A 27958-nucleotide genomic window follows, 5' to 3' on the forward strand; every position below is an offset into this window, starting at 1 on the left:
ATGTCTGTGCCATCCTTGCAAACCAAGAGCTTGTCAGTTCCCGCAAACAGCCTGTCTGTGCCATCCTTGCCACCAAACAGCTTGTCTGTGCAATCTTTGTTGCTGGGGAGCTACTTGTGATCTAAACCTTGAGTTTCTTCTCTAAGATGGCAAGTCTCCCTTTTCCATTCTTAAAAAGAAAGGGATGAAGGAAGGCCTGAAACACACAGACATTTTATACATTGAAACTAGCTGAACATATCTGTGTTTCGCTTCAAAAATACTATAGCGCAAATAGATTGGCTTGCTTTGGAGATGTTGTAAAAAGGCTATGTCTCACTGTATTGCCCAGGCTGTTCTACACTGGCTATTCACAGGTACGATCCCACTACTGATTGGCACGGGGGTTTTGACCTGCTCCGTTCCCGACCTGGGCCGGTTCACCCCTCCTTAGAGCGACCTGGTGAGCCTGAGCTCCCCCAGGCTCACCATATCGATACCGAACTTAGTGCGGACACCCGATCGACATAGCTAAGGGTAGACCAGAACCCCTGGACTCAGGTGATCCGAGAGCCTCAGCCTCCCAGCGGCAGGATTACAGGCACGCGCCACCGCACCCGGCGAGTATCAGTCTCTGCACAGTGATAGTAGAGGGCTGTTAGCGGTGACGTCACATTCTAATAATAGGATGTGCGCCACCGAGTGGTGGATTGTGGCATATGACTTAGAATTATTTAATGCATGCTTTATATATTAATAGAATAATCCCTATAGAATGAAAAGGACTCTTATACATTTTCGTATGCCGTAACATGTCTCATTCTGGTCTAGAAATACCATCATTAAGAGGTAGTGGCTGTCATTCGGTGGTGAGGCGATGAGGTGGAAGTGTTTCCCGTTCTGCAATGTAAAACGAAATTATATATCGTTACGGTTCCTACGGTCAGGACCGGGTGGGGAAGAGGGAAAATACAACTAGCCAACAGGGAGCTACCAGTGGTGCTACGTCAGAGCCTGTTGATTCCGCGCATGCCTAATATCGTTCCTTACATGGGTGAAGAGAAGTTTCAGTAAGTCCCAGCCGGGTGATAGTTTAGGCGGTTTAGTTGCCCCCCGGGGGTTTTTAGGGAGCTGACCAGTTGTCCGCGCTCCCCCTCGCCCGGTCTGAGATTTGGGATTCGCGCACAGGGTCTCGCGGCCCTTGATCTGGCTGCTTTGATCTGGCCCTTTATCGCGTCCTCAGTCCCCGTAAGGCGCTCGTTAATACCTGCAGGGGGAGCTCGGGCGCTCTAGGGAAACATGTTCGGGAGAGGCGTTCGGACAGTGTCCTCTTAGACGTCGGCTGTAGAGGACGGGGAGTATGCCCGGTTGCCAACCCTGTACACGCCTTGTAGTGGAACAGCCCACCAAGGAGAGAGGGAATGTTATCCCGGAAGAAAACCAAGAAAGAAGTTTCAAAGCCCGCCGAGGTGCAGGGGAAGTACGTGAAGAAGGAGACCTCACCCCTGCTGAGGAGTGAGTACCGGGGAAAAGGGGTGGAAAGTGGAGCACCTTTAGGGCTTTTCAACTTGTATGGGAATTATGCTACGGGGGTGCTGTAGTGTTGTGCCCTGTGTGGGTATCAGGGGGTGCTGTAGTGTTGTGCCCTGTGTGGGTATCAGGGGGTGCTGTAGTGTTGTGCCCTGTGTGGGTATCAGGGGGTGCTGTAGTATTGTGCCCTGTGTGGGTATCAGGGGGTGGTGTAGTGTTGTGCCCTGTGTGGGTATTAGGGGGTGCTGTAGTGTTGTGCCCTGTGTGGGTATTAGGGGTGCTGTAGTGTTGTACCCTGTGTGGGTATTAGGGGTGTTGTGCCCTGTGTGGGTATTAGGGGTGCTGTAGTGTTGTACCCTGTGTGGGTATTAGGGGTGCTGTGCCCTGTGTGGGTATTAGGGGTGTTGTGCCCTGTGTGGGTATTAGGGGTGCTGTAGTGTTGTGCCCTGTGTGGGTATTAGGGGTGTTGTGCCCTGTGTGGGTATTAGGAGTGCTGTAGTGTTGTGCCCTGTGTGGGTATTAGGGCCGCTGGTCTTTGGCACCCTGCATGTGGCGGTCAGAGGGCCACTGGTCTTTGGCACCCTGCGTGTGGCGGGTCTGGGGGCCGCTGGGCTTTAGCGATACTGTGTATGTAGGATTATCTGTTGTCATTTATATTTAATAAGTGGCATTGACAGAATATTGAATATGAAAGCTTTATTGTCATTGTTTAAATATCTTGTACACAAAGGTTTGGAGTAGCTTGTTTTTTGTTACGAAGGCATCTCTGGCTCTGCCCCACAGCCTGGACTTCCTCGTCTTGCTTGTGGTTTTGAGATGTTTTCATGCTGCGCATATAATGATGTCTATTGAAAATGCTTTTCTGATCTCCTGTGGGGAGAAGCTGTAGCTAAACATACGGATCTAGGAAGGTCGCCTGTGTTTTGTAGGAAGCTATAATAGAGGACCTAATCTTGAATACAGTGATGCGCCATGACAACATTCCTATTGTTTAGTTGTGTAAAGCTGCCCCTGCAAGGCATTACCAGATCAGCGGTTAGTCGAGATCTTTTTACAGAAATAGCATTGCGATTAGTTGAAATGTTACAGGGCCTTAAACATTTAAACCAGCATGTGATAGACATAAAGCTATCCTGAATCTAAGACAAGACCAAGGACTGATGAAGTTTTTTGAGTCTTTACATCAGGAAAAATGGGCCAGTTAGTTGGACAAAACGGTTCCTAACTGCTGTGGGCTTTTATGTCGATCCTGCTGAAATTGCAAAACCTCCAGTGAGGGATCCTTTAATTGCTGACCCGTTTGTAACGACATCAGCGTGACGAGGAGCAGAGCCAGAACAGCGAGGCAGTTTTGGTGGCAGTGATTTGTAAACAGAATGAGAAATAAAATATCAGACAAAACCGGTGCGTAAATTACCAGCAAGAGCTCCGGTTACCGTAAACTGCAGCTTATCCTTTTGACAGGGGAGACTCTGCCTTTTTTTTTTTTCGACCAGTTAATGACCTTAATCCTTGGAATCCAGTTAATTTCACATTTCAGGCTCATGCCTTGAGGCCAATTACATTTCAGCATTCTTTTTAACATTTTATACGCTTTTTTTTTTTCGCATTAATTTTATTTATTGGTCAAATAAAACATCAAGTGCTCTCTTAAGTATAGCTGGTGGGAAGGAGTTCCGGATCTTACGACACGCTCTGTCTCACTCGCCTGAGTGACGGTGCTTTCTGTACACCAGTAACATCTTTCGTTAAAGATCTATTCCTCCCCATCAACACGTAGGCATCTAGGAGCTTCTTACTGTAGCTAGTAGATTCAATATTTCCTGGCTGAGTCATTGGGGTGTGTATTTACACTCGAAAACAACGTTAAGGAGTGAAAAGTGCAATTTAAGAGACTTATCTTTAGAAAATAAGGTTCATCTTGTATGCATCATCTCTTCCTATTTTCAGATTTGATGCCATCCTTTATACGCCATGGTCCAACCATTCCACGAAGGACTGATGTCTGCTCGCCCGAAACCAGTTCTGCCCATTATACCCCAGCAGGAGACGGGGCCGTTTCCAGAAACCAAAGTATTTTACGGACTCGCGTTCAGCGTCCGCCGCAGGAAGTTATGCGCAGGGAGAGCAACAGACTTTCTGCACCTTCGTACCTCGTCAGGGGTTTGGGAGATGTTCCCCGCGAATACGGATCTTCTTCTCAATCGTTTTTCACGGAGGTCAATTCTGTCATGGAGAATGGAGACGCCAACTCCAGATATTACTGCACAGAGCAACAATATGATGGACAAAGGAGACGGCAAGTCGATCGCACGCACGATGAATACCGGTTCTACGATCACAACAGTGACCATGTACAGAGGGTAATGCATGGACAAGGCAGGCATCCGGCAGGTAGGAGGGTCCTCAGAACTGCTTTATGTGCATGTCTAGTAGTTTGCAGGACTTATATTTAGATAAACTTATTTTAAATAAATGCTGGTTTACTGTGTACTTTAGAACGTTCTGTGACGTTGGCATGTAACGCATGTAAGATCTTAAAATGGCACATTAATGATTAAAGTGATTATGCAAACCTTACTTGTATTAAACAAACAATTCTGGAAGCCATATGTTTGAGAGTTTCATAGAAACAGGATCTTTGCTTATCTGAACTACAGATTTATTAGTGCCAACATTATTATTATTATTATTATTATCTTTTATTTATGTAGCACCAACAGCGCTTGATACAATACATATATTCAAGGGGTCTGACAAGACGAGAATTAACAGACTAAGAGAAACCGATGCATTAGGTGGGGATCTGCAGTGGCCTACAATGAGCCGAACCAGCATTTTAGAGGACATAATTTTAGACAAGCATAGTCCTAATTTTTTTGGAAAGAAACCTTGTTTATTCTCAGGCAAGGTGTTTGAAATTGTATTGTTTAGTAAAAGGCTGCTGAAAATGAAATACATATGTGCAAAAGACATGTTTCAATTTTATAAGACACTGTATCTGATGTTTTGCATTTACAGCCAGGCAAGGCTTTTGTTTTATTATATATATATATATATATATATATATATATATATATATATATATATATATATATATATATATATTGTTTTGCTTTATTACATAAAACATTTTGACAAAAGACTATTTCCACCTTTACTTTTCACTCCATAATACTGCAAAAAAATGTTTGTGCTTCAAAGATAAAACATTATATGTGCTCGCTATTAGAAAAGATATTCTTGTCTTTGGACAAGTGCCGTTTGTATTAAGTAAAAAAAATTAAAAAAGGGGGGCAAAAAGTACGATTTGGAACACTCAAAATCGGCGTATTTTGGAGACAACTTAATTCTAGTTATATACCCTTTATATATAGAAATACCGCTTTTTTATGTGGCTTCCACTATAGGTTCCACTGGATATGAAAGGACTTCATATCCAGTGGAACCTATATAAAGTATGACAGCGTTGTTGTCAACACATATCTGCACGACTATCTCATGCCAACATTGGCCATCCATATGTATATGTCAGGGGTGTCCAACCTGCGGCACTCCAGCTGCTGCCGGACTACATCTCCCATAATGCTCTTTCAGCTAAGGGGCTGGCTGAGGAGTATGGGAGATGTAGTCCTGCAGCAGGTGGAGGGCTGCAGGTTGGACACCCCTGGTATATGTGTTCGTTTCTTTCATGTTATATCATTTGATCCTCTGATCTTGGTTAATAAGGAATTTGGATTATCACAGCCTACTGTAAAGTAGTTTTTGTAAGGTTGTCATATTTTCTGATCTTAAAAATGTTATGCTAGAGGGATCCCGGCACTATGTCTTAATGCTAATTAACCAGTAGGAACCTGCTAGTCTCCATCTGCTTTTTGGATTGATTATAACCACAGATAAAGTTTTGACATGTTTCAGAACTAAGCACGGATTGTCCTATCACAAGGAGATGCAAGTGTTGTGCATCCGTGATCATTTAGTCTACCTGACCATTATTGCAATCCCCAATAAGTAATAACAGACTTGGCCATAGCTTCATTTTAAAGTAACCTTTGACTTTTTAATTATGCCCCCATTAAAATGTCCCGATCCTTTCATATATGTGGGTGTGGAGGGATTTTTGGAAGGAATGGAATGCAGATAACAGATAACTGCCTCCTGAAATGCCGTATACCTCCCTATATGCCACTCTGCCCCATAATATGCCTTTTAACCCCCTAAATGCCAGACGTATCATGGGCCACAGTGGCATTTAGAGGCTTAAAAGGCATATCATGGGGACGGTGGCATATAGGGGGTATAAGGCATTTCTGGGGCAGAGTGGCAAGCCTGGGGGGCAGGTTGTAAAAAAAGGAAATAAAAACAAAATATTTTTCTCAATCATAGATTTTATTAACAAACAATTGTTCACATAGTTAACATGAATTAACATTTACTGGTAAAACTTTTTTTCCTGTAGGTTCGTCTTATATTCAGGCTTTTTCTTTTTTCCTAAATTAATATTCAGATTTTGGGGGGTCATTTTATAATCAGGTGGTATATAGCAGGCAAAGGAGCCTTTAGTGTGTTTCTTTGGGGTCACTCCTTGTTAAGAGATTTGTATTAGAGGACTACATCGGGATCCAAAAACTTGCAGGCGGTCAGACAATGTACCTGCGGGTCCCAGTAATCCCGAGCAGTCCGAGAATTCTGGATTTACGGTTCAGGAATTTTTTTGTGATAATCCCAAAAAATAAATATATATACATATACTATATTTCAAATTCCCCTGTAGGAATTGGAAGGATCGCGGCAACGTCTCTAGGAAATTTGACAAACCATAGTGCTGAAGATATGCCTCTGCCCCCTGGCTGGACTGTTGATTGGACTATACGAGGAAGAAAATACTACATCGATCACAACACAAACACCACGCATTGGAGCCATCCGCTGGAGAGAGAAGGGCTGCCTCCCGGCTGGGAACGGGTCGAATCGGCCGAGTTTGGAGTCTATTACGTGGACCATATCAATAAAAGAGCACAATATAAACACCCGTGTGCTCCAAGGTATATATATATAATATTTCTATACTACATGTATAAGGATAGCTTTTGAAGGGGATGTCGCGTGAAGATATTTGTTCTCCTTGAGTGTTAAATGCAGTATGGTACGGTTATAGTATATAGTAGGATAGCCCTGACACAAACCTTCGGTAACTGCAGCCTCTTCGTCTGTGTGACTTTGCCTGCTCAATCGCCGTACCCATTTTTTACGGCTAAATAATACTCCAAAGATTTTCTTTTAGTTGGGGCTAAAATAACAAGAGCTAGAACACACGAAGTTGCTAATGTGGAGCTGCCTGAAAGCATATTATACAAATCAGACATTCTAGTAATAAAAAATGGCGAGCGCCCTTTTATCTTCTATCTAGAAGTAACTTTTAAAAAGCTTGCAATCCAACTTTGTTAAATCTCTAACTATGCCATAGGTAAGCGTGACTGTTCACTGCAGTTGGAAATGTTACATCTTTTACTTTATTTTCAATGTAACATACATTTAAAGAAATATCAAACGGTTGGATTGTAGTTTAGCTTTCTCTCTCTCGACCTTCCGCTAACTTTGTTTCTGTCTCCTTTTGCAGCGTTCCACGCTATGATCAGCCGCCTCCTCTTCCTCCTCCGATAACTTACCAGCCTCAGCAAGTTGAAAGAAGCCAGCCGCTGCTCGTGCCAGCAAACCCGTATCATACAGCCGAGATCCCCGACTGGCTTCAAGTTTATGCCCGAGCTCCTGTTAAGTAAGTGCAGAGTCTTTAATGCCTTAAAGGGCAGGTATGTAAGAGGGATACCTGGTCAAACAGTCTTATTGCAGCCCCCCGCTTTTATTCCGCATTGTCTTGTATCCCCCCCCCCAGAAGTCACCCACAATTCTATTGTTCTGAGTTTTGTGTTTGCAAGTCACATGCATGCCCTCGGTACCCAGCTTCAGATTGATTGCTTGACATGGTTGTCATTCCTGTAACTTTGTATATTTCTAGCTTTGTTCTCTAATTATACTGAGAAAATTATTCTGAAAGGGAATGAGGAATAGTGAATGCGTAATTGTGGAATGTAATGTGCCTCCTAAATTGCTTCTCGATTATAGTTTTTTTGTTTTGTTTTTTTCTTCTTATTCAGTTGATGATTAAGCAAATTCCAATGTGTCCCTCTTGTAAAAATGTTCAGCCGGCCTGCGTGTGCATTTTGCTTTGTTTTTGTAAACAAGCGTTTTTCCCCCCCGAAATGCTTGGAGGCCCTAGATCGTTCCAAACAGCTGTGTTTCTGATTTAAGGAATTTCCTCCTCTTCCAAAAATCTTATCCCTTTTTATAAATGGGATACTGCATAAGACAATTATATTATAATAATTACATTATAGTTATGTTTCAGCAAATTTCTGTGTTTTTTTTATAGCTTTTTGTTAAAGGAGAAGCACAACGTAAATCATATTTTTCCCATAATAGGTTTACACAGAAAGTTTGTATACTAGAGCCGGTTCTGGAAGCTGTCTGAGTAATAACTATGAAATTTCCCCGCTAGACCTTGGAACACAGAGGCTGTGATATAAATGTCGGCAAACATATCCTCTTAATCTGTAATGTTTCTTTATCTCGTCCCACTGTTATAAAACGACGCATGGTTCTGTTGTCGTCCGTTCTATTGGAATTGTTTTGGGACTCAGTGCTTTATTTTATGCCTTGGGTATTGTTTTTGTCTTTCCTTACTGCTCAGACAACTTTATCCGGCAGCCTGTATCGTGGCAACTGGGTCTTATCAAGGTCTTCAGCCAGCATTTGTGCTCTGGCTTGATCCTTTCTTTGCTCTTTTTTTAATTTTTTTTTATTATTATTATTATTATTATTATTATTTATTTTTTTTGTGTGGTTTCATTGGTTAAAGAATAAAGCCGTTCCTGATGTGCTGGCGATGTTCATGATGTGTGGCCTGTGCTTCAGTCACCAGTAGCGCATAATGCTCAGTATTGTCGGCAATATATAGTTCCAGCCTCACGTCAGGCATGTGTAGTACTTTCCATGCATGCGACTGTGACTTTTAACCCTTGCCTCTCTGCTACTATATGAACTTCAACTTTTTTCCCCAAGCTGCTTTTTTTTGTGTCACAATCACTGTTACAAAAGTATATGTACTCAATGTAAAGCTAAATTAACTTTTGTAACACGGGCATTATTTACATTGTGTCCGTATCGCTAAAGGAGCCCTCTGTCTATTATACATTCAGAACAGGCTGAATGAGATAATGGGACGGCATCGGGCCAGGAAAAAAAATCGGAAGCTCTGCCAAAAACACTTATGTCCCCGGATTCAGATGGAATTTATTGTATATTTTTCTTCTCCTTGTTTTAATTCTTTCTCTAAAATATGTGGTTACACCCATCATAAAGGCGTCCTCGCGGGCTATTCCTAGACAGGGTTATCCAGCCTTTGTGTAGTAAGTGCTGTGTAATCCTCCAGCTATTATCATGATATACACCGATCAGCCGTAACATGATGAGCAGCGGCAGGTGAAGGGAATAACACTGATAATATTGCTATCATGGTGCCTGTCGGGGGGTTGGGGGTATATTGGGCAGCAAGTGAACATTTCGTCCTCAAAGTTGATGTTAGAAGCAGGAAAATTGGGCAGCGTAAGGATCTGAGCGACTCTGACAAGGACCAAATTGCGATGGTCAGATAATCTCCAAAACTGCAGCTCTTGTGAGGTTCCCGCTCTGCGGTGGTCGGTCCCCGTCAAAAGTGGTCCAAGGAAGGAAAAGCAGTCAACTGGCTAGAGGGTCATGGGGCCAATGCTCATTGATGCACGTGTGGGGGGGGGCTGCCTGTGCTGGCTCCTAATGACCTGCAAGAGGTTGCGTACCGGCTATCTGGCGTAAAGAAAGATAACTTATGACTGATTATTTATGATGGTTCATATAAAACCCCATTACAAGCTTGGAAATGCGGTTAAAAATAGTCACAGGATACATTTATTAAAGCTCGCTTAGACTTGTACCTGCTTCTATAGTATGTTTCCTATAAGAAACTAAAAGTTAGTTTAAAGCTCTGGTGTTAGCAGCATTTAAGCCAGGAACGTTTTAAAATGTTCTGCTAGAGGTTGGTTTTTATACTCCCAGCTCGACGCGGTCACCTTCTTCCTCCCCGGCCCCTTCCTGCACTCTCCTTTAACTCAATGTACATATTTTTCTTTCAGATATGACCACATTTTGAAGTGGGAACTCTTCCAGCTGGCAGATTTGGACACCTACCAGGGAATGCTGAAATTACTTTTCATGAAAGAACTGGAACGGATTGTTAAGCTCTACGAAGCCTACAGACAGGCGCTTATCGGCGAGGTGGAGATGCGAAAACAGAGACAGCAGTGGTATGCCCAGCACAACAAGAACTTCTGATAACTTATCACTTTTTTTTTTTGTTTTTAACAAATCTTATTTTATTTGGTACCACGAATGTACTTTATGTTTTATATATTTTTTTTTCTGATAAGCTGAAGAAAGTAAACACTAAAATATTTCCATTTGTTGTCCTCTGTTCCTTTTCCTAGGCTGGCCAGTGCTGCCCCTTCAGCCTCGCGTCTCTCTAAATCTAAACCGTTTGAACCGCAGCGGTCCTAAAACTGTACTAAACCCCCAGAGTATTTCATTGACCAACACGGTACATGAACGTATTCTCATCGCCGGTTTCTTTAGCAGACTATGTCTCACAATCCAAAAAGCTCAACATAAAGCTGTAAAAAAAAAAAAACACTACTTTGGGAAAACACTATACACTATTAATGCCCTAGGGGTATCAATAATAAAAATATATACGTACTAGCAGGAACCTCCCTTCTCGTGGGTTAAACTTGAGTGCTCCAAAACCTCATCTTAATACTGGAAATAATAGCACGACAGCGGTGTGGTGATTAAAGAATGTTTTATTGGTAGCATACATAGTGACCCATCTCCAAAGGTTATACGGCGTTACGGCACAGACCATTTCATGAACGGTGCTGCAGAACACGCTTTCTGATTTAAAGAAAGGGAAACATGTTTTACTTTTGGTGTAACGATGCCCCAGTCACATAAACAATGTATATTTATTTATAATAAACTCCAAACTGCTGTTTTTTCGATGACGATGTAGCTTGACGCTTGCGATGATTATGGTTTTGTTGAGAAGTATCTTTGGGGAACCAGTCCTTTATCTTTTTCGGTATTTTTGGTTGTAGCCGCATTTACAAAAAAAAAAAACCCATCGGTTCTTAAATACCATAATGTTACAGAGATTTAAGCTTTGACTATTAAATATACTTTTGTTCTAAACCAAATTGTTTTTTTGTTTTTTAATTGAAAGTATATACTTTTTTTTGTAACATCGCTATTTTCAGTCCCGTGTATATCTGCGAATGAATCTGCAGTAATATAGTATTACCGAATATTATATAGGGAACAAAGTTCAATTCCACACTGACCTTCTCATATGCCAGCTTCTATAATTCAAGACCTCATAATCTCATGGAATATCCATAGAGTAAAAATGCCGCGTTTTATCCTGATCATTTGGAGTATAGAGTATAGTGAATGGTTGGCACGGTACATCGTTTCCCATTGTGATAATGAGATGGAAATGTTATTGGTTATATTATAAATGTTATAAGGATGCGAAAGGACGGCGGGACTAATGCTATGATCTGCTTCTACAGTGATGTTTAATTTTTACATAGATGAACAATGAAGATATCATCAGCAACAGTAACAGAACGGACAGTCTCATGGGATTAACCCTTTTAAACGACCGTACTAAATGGAATGTAATAAACAGATATACTTAGCATACTTTGCATTGCCTGTACAAAGGGTAAGTCAAATATGCTTTTTTTTTATTCCATCACAAAGCCGTCGGAGCGCGGATCGCATAACGCCAACACATTGTTTGCTTTCTTGCGTACCCAGGTACGTGGAAGGAGAATGCACCGTGTGTGCACAAGAGCTAAACCTTTTCTGAGTGAACATGTTTGTTCCATAATTTCCTTTAAATATATATATAATTCAATGCTTAATGATCAGTGTACACCAACGTACATGCATTTATTTTATTTTGTTAACTTTTTTTTTTCCCATCCCCCTGAAGGGTCTAGTAACCGTTAAGCAGAGAGTCTCGTTCCTACTCGGGGGTTTACATGTTTTTCCTTTCTGTCTCGTCGGCAGAGTCCGTCTGGGGTGCGGGGAACGCGTGATGGTACAAGTGTCTGTGAGTGGCCGCCGCGCTGTATAGTTTGTATAGAGCCTGAAAAATATAAACACGGGGCGTGTTAAAAGCTAATCGCACATTGCTATTATTAATGCAGCAAAAATGGCCGAACGTTGCCTGCATAATGCACACTTCAAAGGAAGAGGAGACTGTCCGGAAACCTAATTGATTTAATTATACATTATACAAGGCTCTTCATAATGTATAGTAACCACAACTCTCCTGTAAAGTCCTGTTTAGTGAATAAACCCCAATATGCCAAAACACTAACTCTCCTCCAAACTTCCACTAAAGTAAATAAACCTCAGAGACAAAAAGCAGGAAAATATGATTATCTATCCTGACGTAGTTTGAGTAACGCTTTAAAATAACCAATTTCTACATTCTGAATATAGTATGATAGCAATAAATGGAATACAAACACTTAACTCATTAAAAAAGGATTCACAAAACATGAAGCTTAGGCGATGGTAGGTTTTTGTTTTGTTTGTATTAACCTAAATATTGTTAGTGTTTTTTATATATTAACTTACCTCATTGGTGCTTCCCTTTTTAAGCAGAAAAAGTTATAAAAAGAGGAAAAGTGAGTTATTTTTGTTATATTTAAACACATTTTTCTATAAAAATGACATGAACAATTAAATTTTTTTTTTTGCTTCTGCCGAAGTGTAAAGCGTTTATAATTTCCTATATGAGAAATATGAACTAGCGACCTGCAACTATCGAGGGAATGTTCTGAGGCCTGAAAAGCGGAGCTTAACCGCAGTATACAGACCAACACTATTTTGGTAAAAATGTGGCTATCCTGCAAATTAAAGTAAACAAACTTAATTGTTAATAATATGAGAAAGGTACAATGTAACATTGTACATAAACGTAACCCTTACGGCATCTCGCTCCGTGCCAGAGGGGATTCAGGGTGCTATGTTGCCTTCCACAATAAATGGTAGCGTTCTGCTGACTTGGCAAACACACTAAGCCGATACGACATGGGCTCCACGGGCACAGAGCTACTGGTTTGTTCTATACGGAGCATCGGGGGGAGATTTAGACAGAAAAAAACAGTAAATGGGGCACAATATCCTCTCTCTCTCTAAGCGAAGGGCTAACATTCTTCCTTTGGCACGCAGAACAATTGTTCTATCGTTGGAATGCATTGCAATATAACCCCCCCCCCCATTTATATTGCAACTGAATTACTAGTAATTGTATCGGTTATTAAAATCCTGACGGGACGGAATATCTCTGAGAAGTACAGGTTTTTTCCCCCGTTACACATCCACCTGTGCCCAGCAAACTTCAAAGACAAAAGGTTATGTGGAGATGTCCTGAAAGCCTAAACTACTGGGGAGCCTTGAGTATTTGTAAGTTTAACTATAATTTGGCTGTTTCTAGTATTAATTTGTTAGATGGAAAATCAGTGAAAATCCTTTTGGAAGGTAGAATACAGCTTTACTACTGGCGCTGCAATTTTTAATGAGAATAATGGTTATTATGGAAAAGTCGAAATGTGACTTACCTGGTCCCACAGAGCTGCAGCCACTTGATCTATAACTGCCCCCAGCTCTCTATATTCCCCAGAGTATCTGATATAAGCCCATGTGCACAGGGTGATTAGCGTCAGTCCCATTATCATGTTGCATAGACTGGCGATAATGTCCAGTCCGATGAACCCCGTGATGGCCGCCAACACGTAAGTGATAAATATCACCACAAACAGAGTAGCGGGCGTGCGAGCGGCGTGAAATATGTTCTTGCTGTCGTTGTGCTTTATGTATTGGACGTAAAGGTCGTCGATCTCGTTCTCCAGCTGCTGTAGATAGCGGCGGCTGAATTCTTCTCCACCCATTTTCTTTACCCCACGAAACAGCTTCACGGATTCCTCCTTTAGCTCCTGGTGCTTATGCTGTAGGTCGGTCGGGGCCAGAAACGGTCTGTCGCCACCACACACCTGCGAGTACATAGGATGCGAGTCTGGAGTTTGTATGGTAACTCAAATAGGAAATATTTACTAGCGGTAACCCAATCCCCTAGGAGTTATTTGCTGCATAGAATGTCCACCCGCCATGTATACTAAACGGCTGGAATACAAAAATGGGTTTTGGTCCATAAGAAAAGCGATCCCTTTTAAGGACCAACAACTTCATAAAACATGAAGCACAAATGGTTTTGATAGGCTTTCAAGTCCTTTTGCCAGATGTGACTACCTGTATTTCTATGAACAAGCAGACCCATTAAAATAAATCGCAGTTATCGTGTATAGTGGTCAATAATTATACATCGTATAGCTGCTAGGATAACGTTCTGATACTTGTTATTTGTGTAGCACCCCATTTCTTACCTCTTCCATTTTCTTATGGTATAAGTCTTTTGCGGTTGCTACAGCGGCAAGATTGTTGGCTTCAGCAGTAGCCTTAAAGGAAAGCAAGGACAGCACCCATCACTATTACCGTTTGAATGGAATGCTATGCTTTTTAACAGATTCAGATTTATATTTTCCAGCATCACATTTATAGTTAGGGTGTTTCATAGAAATTTCCCCCGATTTCCCATGATCCCTCGGGTATGATTGTACTGGGAATCTGTTGAAGTAGGACGACGTTCCAAGCTTCCTGGGTTCTATCAGCATTGTTTCGGCAAACTGCGCACGAGCCTCTCATGTTAGGGGTCTATAAAGCCGTTGTATTAGGAATTAGGATTGGGGTCTAATGCGGGGTGCAACAGTTACCCTTCAAAGAATGAAGACAGATTTTATGAGAAACAAATCCTAGATAAACCTCTTAGACACTCAGATTGTCAGATGGACTTCTGGCCTGGGCTTCATAAAATAGTCACGGTGAAAAAATCCAAGTCAATTCTTTTATATCCCAGTCAAGCCCAAACTAAAATCATGTTTTATTAATTTGATAACCGTATCTTATATAATGTGTCACCCAGACAGAAATGCTTTTGTTTCTAATCCTGCTAATCCCTTTCCAAGTCAGCCAATGATACCGAATAGTTATTGGAGTTTTTCATGTTTCCCAGCAATTTAGAATCAAGCCGTTTGTGGCTGTTTAACAAACCATGGGGGGGGGGGGGACAAAATGTGTTCTGAGTTAGAGGAAATGAGCCAGCTGTACCTGCAGCATTGACTTTGGATGTGGTAATTCTTCTCCTTGATAAATCTTTATGTAGGCCTGTTGATTCAATAAAACACGTGTTAGAAAGCAAACAAGACGTGTACACACACACACACACACACACACACTGTCCATATGCACTGCTGATAATCATAGCACCGGGAGAAACAATGTTATTTCATAAAAGGACTTTGTGTTTACAAAGTTAAGTACTAATATATAAAATAAAAAAGATCTAATGAAAATGTATATTTTGAGGTCGCAGAATCCGCGCTCATGCCATGACGCTTTAAAGAAAGTCCCTGCTGATGACCAACGTATTACATGTTCTTTAGCACTGCTTAGTTATTATGGGCCACCATTATCTAACCAGCCGACACCGCGCACATTTTATAAATTAAAAACAAGATTACGTATTCCAGGGTGGACCTCTCTGGCGGATTATGGGATCCTTTCCAGAGAGGTGTTGGCTTTTTGGCGCCTTGCTGTTTAGAAGTGAATACAGGACGTTTATTCCTATATCAACCATTGCTTGAATAATAACAAACAGATGATAATGCCGCTAGCCTCTCTTTCTGTGCCTTTGGCAGTAAGGCCGGAATCAGGTGATCTACGCACAATATGGGGGCTGCCAATTGTGATCTAATGCAGCTTTTAGTAACCATCTGTTCAGAAGTGAGAAAAAAATTAAGATTTTGGTTGTATAGTGGATTCATTGCTTATATATATATATAATTTGAAAAATACTAGATTTTTTTTTTATTTTTTTTTTATTAATCTGTAGACTGTTGCTGATTCGGATTTGAAAACCAAATCAGGACCTTGAAACGTAAGCAGCATGTCAGCTAAATGGTATTTTACAGGGCATGTTTCCAGGTAAATCCAGTGGTTTCATCTAGAAAGCGGTAGCAACGCTTAATCTGAAAACTCAGCAAGTGTAAATACCTTGAAGTACTCCACCAGGCCTCGGCAAGTTATCTTATTCCCGTTGATTTCTTTAACATCGAGATGTTCTGGGCTCAGAAGCCAAGGGATAAACACTTTTAGGTTCTTTATAAATTCTTCATCTATTTCTGAAATGGGGAAAAAAGAAAAACTTGTAAAGAGCAATGGTCGTAATACGTAACATAATTACTAAACTTAACATGGAAACCTTGAATGTGACGGCACATACGAACCAGTCAGCCTATATGGTCTTCCCGTTTTTTTTCCTGATGTAAAGACTCAAACATTTATCAGTCATCGGGCTCGTCTTAGACTCAGAATAGCTTTGGCTATTTTCTATGCAGGGGCAGCTGAGTACACGCGGTCCATCACACCCAGGCATGGGAAATAACTGCTCTGCCCCTACTCTGTACGGCTTCTTCAGTGCTCTACATGTCACTCTGCGCACCACCTCCCTAGCTCTAATTCTGTAACAATATATTCTAACACGCACTTGGTCTGACACCATACACTGTACGTTAGCGCACACACTCTAGCACCGTACCCTGACAACTCCACACAAACACATTTAAACACTATATATTGACACACACACTTATTCACTCTAACCCTCACACACTCATTGTAACACTATACACTGACAATCGATGTATCTATTGTTCTATCTGTCATGTGCCTCAGTATGCACCAGGGCATTGCCTGGCCCGCCTAGTACTAAGACCAGCACTGGGGATAGACCTATGTCTATCCCATATTGTGCTATTTTGTATATAAAACAATTTTTGCATAATATGTTTTCAGCTAGATTGTAAGCTCGTTTGAGCAGGGCCCTACTGACCTGTTTCTGTGAGGCAAATTGTTATGTTATGTACTACTTATGTCCTGTCTACCCATTGTACAGCGCTATGGAATATAATGGCGCTATATAAAACAATAAATATAATAATAAACAGATGTGTTCTAGCACTGTTATCTTAGCCTTAGTAGAGTTGTTCAGTCTCTGTTGCCTAGTCGGACACTCTGACTAATCTAAGTCTATGGAAGAACAGACTTCATTGCCATAAAGAACCTGCAGGGAATTGACCCAACATATCGCATGACTGACAAGAATGACATTTAATGGAACAAAATGAGCTAAAAGTAGGTTTTTGTCAAGGCTGTGTAAACAAATTTCAGAGGTCTGCAATGCGGAGTGTCTGTATAACCAACTCCCAAACCGGCTTTAAAATCAGCCTCGGGAAGCCAGGCGCCGAACTTATACGATACTCCCGTCAACCAATCGAAACGACAATAAAACCTCCGCGCTTGCAACGGCTTCCAAGAGTGTTTTATAAAAATACCAACAGAAACGTTACGTGGGAATGACTCCGTCAAGGACGATCTACATGGGAAAGAAGCACCTTAAGATTTAATTGAAATCCTTTATAGTCGGTAATAACACAATCCACGTGGTGCGTGGCCATGATGGCGTTAGACGGTGACAGCTATTTACTTTTAAAATGACAAACCTTTAAGTTTCCCATCAAAGTTTGGATTGGTAGCCACGGTGAGCCCCGGATGGGGCAGGAGAAAGCAGGAGATGTTTGTAAAACAGGAATGGATGTGTTTTCTGACATTCTGCAGCTCTTCGTGCTGGTTCTCCGAGACCTGAAACAACCCGACCAAAATATTACACACAGGAACAATTAATAGTTCTCTCAAACATTAATATGGATCTGTGGCATAGTGATGTCTGCTACTTTAAAGCAGTGGCCAACTGTATAGAAGACCCAAAGTCTTAGAAGACCCAGAGGCTTCAAGCTCCCCCCGCACCCTTCACTGATGACCTAATGTTGGAGCAGGGAGCCATCACTGTCTGAGTGCACAAGGTATGATGTCATATTTCAGGTCCATAATGCAGGGACATTACAAATAGAGAATGTGGTCCCAAAAGCTTCCAACAGAAAAGGTGTGGTAAGTCTGAGCGGGTCATAGGGAATCCCAAAATTGTTGACTATTGGTCTTCTGCTGGTTTGCGGCACTTTGGAAACCCCCAAACACTGTTATTTTGCTAATATATATATATATATATATTATATATAATGTAATATATACTAGTGTGTATAGGTCTAGCATTTTGTAAATTAAATAGAAGTTTTATATATATATAAGGAGGCAGAAATATATAATACATATTTCTTTGTCTATATATATATATATATATATATATATAACGTATATTTACATTTCTGATCACTCAAAGGGTTTGTAAATTTGCTATTGTTGACCAATATCTCGGCTGGGGATTTTGAAATATTAGGATTAAACGTCTTCCCGTAGACGTGGACTTCTGGAAGTTCACTCCCTTGTTTACTTATTTAAGGTATATGTGTAGCTTTGGCTGTGTTACACACACACACACACACACAAGCATACATTTTCTACCTTATGTAGATAGGAGTCCACAAACCTTTAGACGCTTCTCCAAGAACTTGGCACCTCCATCAGCTCCGTAAGGGAATTCGTATGGGAAACTCCAGTCACGAACAAGAAAATTCAGGGACTGGAAAAAAAAAATAGGCACAACATTTAATAATGAGATCATCGTTACCATCAGTGCGTGACATCACACGTATAAACACATTCATAGATTGTTTTCTCTCGTTGTAAAGCTGATTGGTCACTTTAGCCAAATACTGCATTTTACAATTTCTTACGCTGAATAAACTCGTGTTTATGTTCTCAGATTTAAATAAGCAATACATAGATGTATTAGAACCCCTCATCATAAAATATGGGAGCAGCAATGTGTCCGTCCTGTTCTCAGGGGCTGCATATTTATCCGCCCCACTAAGTTATCTCTCCCCTGTCGTTAACTTGCTGATTGTTGTCGATTGGTCTTTCTTTAAAGTGACTTTGAATTAACTCTATGGCTAGAACCAGGCCTGGACTGGCCACCTGGCACACCAGCTCTAGAGGCATCTCAGGTGCGACAGCCTGCATCCAGCGGCTGGATATCCCCGGTCCGCACGTTATGCGAGCGGCTGATATGATTGTGCGTCGGTGCGTTCCCAGCTGTTGGCCGCTCGGACGTCATCAGTCGACCACCAGAAGTAAAGCGCCGGGGCTGGATTGGACTTGCTTGTTAGTGAATATATTCACAGCAATGAGAAGAATTCAGAGAACCGCTGGTTGTTTGTAAAAAGTTACATTTATCTAACTAAAGAGCTTCCTCTTGAATTTTATGCCCAGCTAAGTATTTTTAGAGACGTTTTGCAGCTGAGCATATGCAAGGAACCTGGGAAGGAGTCTGGGAAGAATTCCAGATCAATTTGTAATGAGAAACATGCAGCTCGGTGTGACGCTGACCATCTCCTGCACATCCTAATCCTCCTTTACATAAATAAAACAGATTTGTGACATCGTTATTTCCTTCTAGCTATTTCCCCCCTTTTTGCCAGGAATTAGTGAAGAATACATGACAAATGTCCAAACAGAGTATGAAGAAATTCTCCAGGCCTCCCAGGATGGGGTAGAAGCCGACAATTCCACACCCAGCCACCAGGACGTTTAGGGTAACAAGGCAGCATTTACATCCTGACTTGATGCTTTCTGTGCTCCTACAATGATTTTCTATTTTTTTTTCTACATTTTTTACGGACAGGACTGGGCTATGCGCATCGTGCTGCTTTTTTACATGGACTTGCCCTCTGAGTTGAATGGTGCCAGCTCTGCAAAGATCGAAGCGCAACACACGGTCTGCAATCCAATTAGACGTGGCATTAAAAAAAAACCGGTTTCAAGCCCAGCCGCCGCTAGCGCTTTACAGCCACCCAACTATTCACTATGGAGAGGAAGCGAGTGAGCTGTAGGCAACGGCTGAACTTAATAATGTGTTGTTTTCTTTGGCCAGGGTAAGGGGAGTACAGCTGGAGTCCTTCTATCCCAGTGACGGGAATCTGGCCATAGAGCAACAATGTCAAAGTCTGCTCGAGAGCATGGAGTCAGCAGAAGGCATTGGTCTCCAGAATGTTTACGGAGAGAAGCTCTGATCCGCAGTTTGCGTGTTTACTGTGCTGAATGAGGACTTACAGAAATGGCATTCAATAATCAATGAATTCCCCATTTGATATATAGCAGAAAGAACCCTCTGTTATTTTTCTTCCCCTCGGCTGTCAACAAAACAAACCCCCACTGCTGATGTTCAGGAAATCCCAAAAATAGATCCTCCTTATTGTACATTAAAATAAACCTATAGGATAAACAGGGTCACACGGAAGGATGCAACATCATCTGCTAGAGACAGAACGGGCGTCTTCTGGGTGCCGAGGAGTAAAACACTGATAGTTATGTTAACTATTTAATAGCTAGTAAGGGAGGTCATACATTGATCTATACGTCCGGTGAATCACATGTTCAGATAATCACTAAGTAAAGCAAAACATTTTATTCATGATTAAGGAACCAGAGAGATGCTGGTTCCAGGAACAGCCTAATGGGGGACCATGACCGCTCCAGCAGCTCCAGCAACATTTCTGTAACAAGGGCTAAGCTGACAATGCCCTAAGATTAATGACTGCCAAGGACCCTGTGTAGGAGTAGTCTGGGCCCCCCAAATTGCGCAGAACTCTCGAGTTGTGCAGAACTCTCAAAAATAAACACACTGGTTAATTACTGTATCAAAACATACGCAAGGAATTAATTCTTCTGATAAAATACAGACGTTCATCACAATGACTCATATTTGCACCATGCAATTTTACAGCAAAACGCTAGACCGATAGCCGTCATCAGAAATGATCCACTGGTTTTCCATGGTGACTGCTACACGTTTAGAACTTTGCCCCAGGATTGTTGTTTATAAATAAGACCTGATTTATCGTACCTACTTAAAGAAATGCTAATATGGTTATCAGCATTAGCGCGATATTTGTTTTAGGCACCAAATCCAGTTTAACACAAGAGCTTCCAATACAGCTGATGTTCCATTGATTATTAGCATAGAATACTGCCATCTGCTGGCTAAAACAGGGATTACAATTGCTAATACACTGCTTTGTATTGGATGCAGTAGTCCAGCTACCAAATCATGCTGTTATTCTAAAGCTATGTAATAACTCCGTACATCTGTTGCACAGTGGGAATATGTTACAAATATCGCCCTCATTAATTACCTGGAATGGTTTTAGGAAGGTCTCTTCCATGGCCAGCCTGCCATACTCTGTGAACAGCTGGATTGGGAGAGAAAACATAGGGTATGTGAGTTCATAGTCAAGACCCTTATCGTCTTATATTGTAGGGGGTGCAAAGACTCAAACCCATGTAGTACCCTTAAAAATAAACCTAGCCTGATCATAAAAGAAATAAATACACTTGCATGGACCAAAACCACAAAGTTTCAAATGATATTAAAGTTTTTTAGTTGTGAAATTATTAAGTGCAAATAATAAACCATTCTGTAAAATGTTACACCTTAAACTTTTTTTTAATTATGATGCACGTTATGAAGCTGTTTTATATCATTGCAAACAATTCATAAAAAAATCAAATAATATTTTTTTATATTTCTTGTATAGTTTATATATGAACTTATATATATATAGGCTAATTTGCCAAAGTAAAAGGAAGTGTTTTAAAGAGATCTGTCACTTTATTTGTGGAACTCCTCTACACTAGGCCCTTGCGGACAGAACGTTAGATTCTGAAGGTACCAAGAGTTTGCAGTATTCATTTTTATCTTGGTTGATTACCTGTAAGTGCTGCAGATCATCCTCTTGCACATTCTGGGACAAATTATACACCTTTATTATAGAAAAGAAAGTAAGAAGCAGGTAACTGGATTGTGATTACTATATATATACCATTTCATTTAAGTAACATTCCATAGTGGTAGAGGCATCAATCAATATAGAAAGGGCAAAACGCCCTAGTTTTTACGTTATTTCAATAGTGACAGACAGAAGCCTCGACCTTTCCAAGGAAGCAGAGATAGGTAGAGAGCCCATAGGTCTTAGGATTTAGTGAGTGAATTTAATTTCACCAATTTTACCATAAACTGACAGCGTTGGCATGTTTCTGTCGTGTTAGCCCTGCATAATGCACAGTTACATTTTCACAAGCCATCTCACGGATGTACTACGCAGGAGAAACTCTCTCGGGTTGACCCAAATGTCTAACCTCAGCTACCAAACACCACTCAGCCACTAAACGCAGTCTTTTGTTCCTTGTATAGCAGCATTTTTCTCTACAGTAATGTAATTTTAGATGTGTTCTGCGTCACACAGATGCAGCTCGTTTCATGTATGTAATATAAGTTACGACCACCTTCTCTGTATTAGAAACAAGGACCTACAGGGCTTTGCCAGTATTCCAATCTGACCGGGGAATTGCCCCTTTCCACCATCTGGCCACATGGGCTATAAATATAATGTATGTTATCCTCCAGACCCATGCATTTCATTTGAGCAATTGTCTGTTGTTTGTCCTCTGGCTGGAGGTTGATAGCCTTTGCATGGTTGTCGAAAAAATATTTTAGGATAGTTAGTAATTAAGGAACCTGCTCTTGTTTTCTCTGGAGGCAATTTCCAGGCCATAACTGATATATCTGATGTACTATTGCAGTTACCCGCCTGGGTCTGTCTACTTACTGCCCCTTTCTCCCCCCATTGAGGGTTCTTCTCTCCAGTCTTGCGCCATCCCCTCTCTCTCCATGCGGAGAGAACAGGAGACCCCTGGTCCCGCATGCCTGGGATGTTCTCTGTCCACATTATGTGGGTGACGATGATGTGACCATCACAAAATGCCCCATGCCCAACACCTTCTTACATGTACATGGACTGTCCTGGCAGATACAGAACCGTTAACAGCTTGACTGACGTGTTACCCTCTTACTTAAAGGGAGGACGCCAGCTATCTTTCAGGGTGCCATAGCCCTATGGTCGTCATACCTGTATGGAGCTGATCATGGTACTGAGAGCAAACACCGTGGCTGAGTCTCTTAGGGTAGACTGGCTATCAAATGTCCCCTGAGTGTCCATTAGTAACACCGCCACCTGCAGGCCAAACAGGAGTACAACAGCTGTTACTAAATCCTCACTACTGACATTCACATTTCACGTTTTTCCTAAAGTTTTGTTCAAAATGATTAATATCAGAAAAAAAAAACCAGAAAGTCAACGGGAACGATACAGAAATTGGTTTGCATCTGAAACACCAATAGGTACAAATACAGGAGATCCACCAAACTTGTAAACCAAATATCTGGTAACCTTTTGTCTTAATTCCAAGAAATTCTACCAATGTGAGTAACATATCTAATAAGCTCAAGCAGAAAATTGCACATTAAAAGGAATAACTTGTAAAAGGTGGACATATGTGGATGGGGAACATAATGTATTCCCTATACACATATATTTTCTATAGATAATAGAATATTTATTTTATTTTGAGAGGTGCGTGTGTTAAGTCACCCCGATATATTGGTTAAGATATTGTACACTATCTATAGATGAAAGGCGCAGATTATTGGTACCTTATTCCCTTCAGGTTTGTCCACCAGGAAGACTTCACTCCAGATCTGGATTCCCGTGGTCTCTCGCTCAGAACCTCCCCTCCACGAAAAACCCGAAAGTGGCTCATTATAATCCCCGAGCCAGTCAACAGGTTCCTTAAAAAAATAGAAACATAAGAAATTAAATGACTGATTAATAATAAGCAATTAGTCTGATTGGTCATTAAAATAAAACGAGTCTTCCCAGCTTTAGAGGACATGATTTAAAGGTAGAAGGTGGAAAGAATTAATAAGTAAAAAGTGACTAGATGGGCCAATTGGTTCTTTTTTTCTGCCAATCTATGTATTTATTAGCAAAAATGGCCAACTTTATGGCAAAAATGACTTGCTAATGGTGGCAACCAAAGTGTTCTAACAACAGTTCTTCTGGAACTCATCACTTGTCGGGGGTAACAAATATTCTGCATGAAATCATCTGCATTCAAGCAGGTGTTTCAGTTGTAAGGTACCAGTGAGGAAAGCACCAATCAGAATGCTCAGATGACTGTGTGACCCCCGAAGAATCTGCCCCTTTATGCCGAGACTGGGGCAAAAACCCCAAACCCGCAAAAAATGGCGTTTTGGACGTTATTGATTGTGCGGTGGAGAAAGACAAGGTTAGCGTAAAGAGCTTTAATCGGTAATTTAGATCACAGAAGTGTTGTTTTTTTAATACAATCTCCCGTAAGGTAGCTTTATCCATCATGTTTGACAATTGGCATAAATACTATATTTTTCATTAATTCCCAGATGAGAACAGTGACTATGACACATTTGTGACAAATTGGGTAAAAACATCAGGTTTTTTTTGTTAACTATGAATTCCTCTCTATATACCGTAATATATGCAGAAAAATACACAAGTTTAAGTTGGGGTTTATGGCGTTAAGTAATTTTAGGAAAAATGCAACAGCATATTCTATTTGAATTTAATTGCCCCTGTTGATTCCTCGGCACCCTTCTAACACCCCAAACTTTGCCCCGCTGATATATGCCGTAAAGGCTTTAGAACCCCCCGTACCGTTTTGTACATGTATCGCAGCATGAAGTCCATAAGGAATGATTTTCCTTTTCGAAACGCGCCGGCCACAGACACAGCAACAACCTCTTTATCTCTAACGGCTTCGGACAGTAAGATGCGATTTAAGGCTCCCTCGTCCAGCTCGAACGAGTGGTCATCCTTGACAACAAGGACCTGCACTGGATGAGCCTTCTTCTCATATTCCTCATCTTCAGAACTCCAGTCATAGTTCCTATCGGAAAATCCACCTGTGGCAAAGTAGAAACACCAGAATCCTTAGAGACGCTGCCAGGCTAGACAGCCGATATTAAGTGGCAAGGAACACGGCGCTCAGCATTGTGGTGGGGAAAGGCTCTATGATGGCGGAGGAACAATTAAGCAATATGCAGGAGAGCGCAGCAATCCATCCATATCTGCATATAAGTGTTCCCGATCAGAACATGGTCTGAATAACCCAGAACATTTGGAATACTCGCTATACACAATCAAACCAAATCAATCATTATTGTTAGATTTTAGAATTGGAATGTATATTAATGGACCCAACATGCCATCGGAACACAGGAGTGATGGGTGTGATAAAGAGCCTCTGTACGCCTATGAAGACATTTCATTAAAAAATCAGCTGTTTCTGGCTGAAATAGTCATTTACAACATTAACACCGTCTGGGCTGGATTTCTGATCCATGTCATGTTATTTTAATGGATAAAATGTGCTTTCCCTTAAAAAACAAGGGCATTTCCAAGTGACCCCAAACTTTAGAATGGTACTGTATATTTATATATATATGCACATATACATTCATACACTACATGGACTAAAGTATTGGGACATCTGGCCATTACACCAAAAGGGGATTTTATGACGTTGGTCCCACCTTTGCAGGGAAGGCTGTTCACAAAGAGCGATGGTAGGGTGTCCCAATACTTTTGTCCATATGGTGTTTATAGATATAATAACCAATTAATAGTCTTTCTGTCTACCGTCTATAGGCTGAGAAACCGCAACAGAAAGATGTTTTAGGAGTAGAAATGAAATCTTGGGACCGCAGCCACTGACGGAAATCTCCTTGATTAAAGGTATTATTTAATAAGTGAATTTAATGCTGCAAACAAACCATCTTCCTCCATAACTTTATATAGATTCACAGTCGGGATTGTAAGCTTGTGAGCCGAGCTCTCTCCACCTAAGGTATCGGTTTGTCTTAGTCTGACAATTCTCGTCTTGTCAGACCCCTTGAATATATCTATTGTATCAAGCGCTGCGTATATTGTTGGCGCAATATAAATAAAAGATAATAATAATAATAAAAATAATGATGTCAGACAAGAGCCTAAATTCAAAACTAAATTGTTGCTTTCTCCACGATGTTTCTGATGTAATCTTTGGCCGTTTTGTTATAAAGAGAACGCATTATTTATAAGGATGAGATCAGGGAACGGCCTTGCGCTGTAGCGCTACATGCAATTTTAGCGCAGCGGCTTTAATGGATTTTTTTTTAACCCCGTAATTACAATCGGAAGCTGTGTGATCGAGGTCCTGGCATCTCGGATTGCGACAAAGAACAATCGCAGGAGGCATCTGGAAGCGCATTCCTTATCCCCAAACCTTCCTGTATGAAGAATATCGGCATTATAGGAAGGTAATCAGTGAGTGGAACTCCACGCAGTGCCCACGGACAATGGTTTTCCTTACAGGTGTGGCCAGCAGCAGGAAGCTCGGGGCAAATCAGCTGCCGTGGTAAGAGAGGCAACATGGCCATCAGATGATGATGGGGAATTAAGGTGCGGTTTATGCTTCCAATGTACTAATGGGAATAACGATTCATGATCCGGATTTTTCCTACAGGTGCCGGAGATCGGGGAGCCGTCTAAGTCTGTAGAAGTCATTCTAGAAAGATGCAGCAACCATAAGCCACTACGTAGGGTTAAGTATTGAGAGTGGTAAGAGTGACGCAGTCGCTATAGCAACCAATGAAATGCCGTTCAAGTCACCGAGCTCTATGAGGCTAATAAGCAATACGTTTCTTTATCATGAGCTGTTGTTCTGCTGTTATAAAGCACTTGATTCATTATGGGGGGTAACGGGCTCTTTGATGATAAAGACGGCTCCATAAAGGGCAGGGTGTATCCGGGGCGATGGGTGGGCGCATCTCCTGTGATCTGTGTTATTGTGTAAGGATCTGGTATCAATAAGCCCTTTACATGCTACAAATCATGTGTGTGACTCAGTATGTGAATGGTCCTCAGAACAGTCTAAGAGGTTCTGCAGCAGCTGACATCTCACTGCGCTACACTAATTGGGTCCCCTGTGGTATTAATGAACATAGAATGGCTTCATGCTGTTTCTACAAGTGGCCATCTAGTTGCCCATTAGCCCCTGGCCTTTGGTAAATAAGCTTAGTTGTATCAGTGAGTGTGGGGGAGATGCCCCGGGCTGGGGCAGATGTATACCCCCTGCCTGCTCGGCGGCCGCTCACACTCACCCCAGCTGTTCCTCTCCTTGCGGTTCCTGGCCATGCTCAGGGTGAGGCTTTGCTGATGGAGCTTTTGGTCCTGCAGGATGAGAGATGCAGGAGGAGGAGTCACGTGACTCAGTACAAGGGGTGGCGCTGCCAGGAGGAGGAGGAGGGATCCCTGACAGACAGAAACACAAAACACATTCGTAACAACACAAAACACACACAAACACAACATTCATAACACAACACACACAAAACATTCACAACAACACAGACACAAAACATTCACAACACAACAATCATAACACAACACACACAAAAATTCAACACACATGCAAAACATGCATAACACACACAAAACATTCACAACACACACAAAACAAACATTAATAACAACACACAAAACACAGACACAAAACATTCATAATGCAACACACACAAACATTCAACACACATACAAAACATGCATAACACACACAAAACATTCACAACACAACATTCATAACACAACACACAAAAATTCAACACACAAAGAGAGAAAAACACATTTATATCAGTGACAAAATAAACAGAACACACAGGGCAAAATACATTCATAACACAAGATTATCAGACGAACAGTGGCAATGGTTTTGTATCCCTGACACAATAACACACGCAGGGTACAAATACACACAGGGACATGAACAGAGGGATAAGTGCAGGACTGCAACACATTGTTGCCCAACTGGTGGCCCCTGGGCCCTAATGATCCCAGCAGAAGTTGCCATATGGTTCTGAAACAAATCGTAGCTCTTATGTGTTGTCATGACTTGTGTCTCCTCCACGGCAGCCCCTTTCAACAAACACGTTTCATATGTTTTTATTATATTGACAGACTGTAAAGAAGTCCCTGCCTAAGAGACCCAGCTAGGAACTTTGAGGCTTTGTAACAGATTTGCCCAAAAGCCCCACGGGAGGCAACGACTTCCACGAGCCTTGTCATAAATACTGCTGTCCAGGGCGGGTGGGCCTGACACGTTATGGCCAGCGGCCGCCTGATGACGTAACAGGATGGCTGGATATGCATGGCTACACGTTACGTTTTTCTGCTCATGTAACATGTGG

The 27958-nt window shown here is 41.5% G+C and overlaps 2 protein-coding genes across 5 annotated transcripts; one reads left to right on the forward strand and one right to left on the reverse strand.

The window, feature by feature from the left end:
* Window positions 1-1207: 1207 nt before the first annotated feature.
* SAV1 (salvador family WW domain containing protein 1) lies at window positions 1208-11391 on the forward strand. 3 transcript variants are annotated; one of them, XM_053474888.1, is made up of 6 exons: window positions 1208-1494; window positions 3460-3903; window positions 6284-6554; window positions 7130-7285; window positions 9735-9905; window positions 11247-11391. In XM_053474888.1, coding segments are annotated over exons 1-6 (1137 nt in total). In that variant the 5' UTR covers window positions 1208-1400; the 3' UTR covers window positions 11248-11391. The 3 variants fall into 3 exon arrangements, with proteins under 3 accessions (XP_053330863.1, XP_053330861.1, XP_053330862.1); XM_053474886.1 differs by lacking the exon at window positions 11247-11391 and adding an exon at window positions 10086-10844; XM_053474887.1 differs by lacking the exon at window positions 11247-11391 and having other exon boundaries at window positions 9735-10058.
* A 126-nt stretch (window positions 11392-11517) lies between these two features.
* ATL1 (atlastin GTPase 1) lies at window positions 11518-27033 on the reverse strand. 2 transcript variants are annotated; one of them, XM_053474884.1, is made up of 14 exons: window positions 26876-27017; window positions 24390-24637; window positions 23351-23485; window positions 22767-22871; window positions 21570-21620; window positions 20994-21050; window positions 18290-18382; window positions 17349-17487; window positions 15841-15968; window positions 14896-14952; window positions 14115-14186; window positions 13293-13724; window positions 12307-12321; window positions 11518-11809 (listed from the first exon to the last, which is right to left on the reverse strand). In XM_053474884.1, exons 1-14 carry the CDS (start codon window positions 26907-26909, stop codon window positions 11699-11701), a joined length of 1677 nt encoding a protein of 558 aa, XP_053330859.1. In that variant the 5' UTR covers window positions 26910-27017; the 3' UTR covers window positions 11518-11698. The 2 variants fall into 2 exon arrangements, with proteins under 2 accessions (XP_053330859.1, XP_053330860.1); XM_053474885.1 differs by lacking the exon at window positions 12307-12321 and having other exon boundaries at window positions 26876-27033.
* Between the last annotated feature and the right edge of the window lie 925 nt (window positions 27034-27958).

The sequence above is a fragment of the Spea bombifrons genome, chromosome 9 (genome assembly GCF_027358695.1).
Source record: "Spea bombifrons isolate aSpeBom1 chromosome 9, aSpeBom1.2.pri, whole genome shotgun sequence".
Classification (NCBI taxonomy): domain Eukaryota; kingdom Metazoa; phylum Chordata; class Amphibia; order Anura; family Pelobatidae; genus Spea; species Spea bombifrons.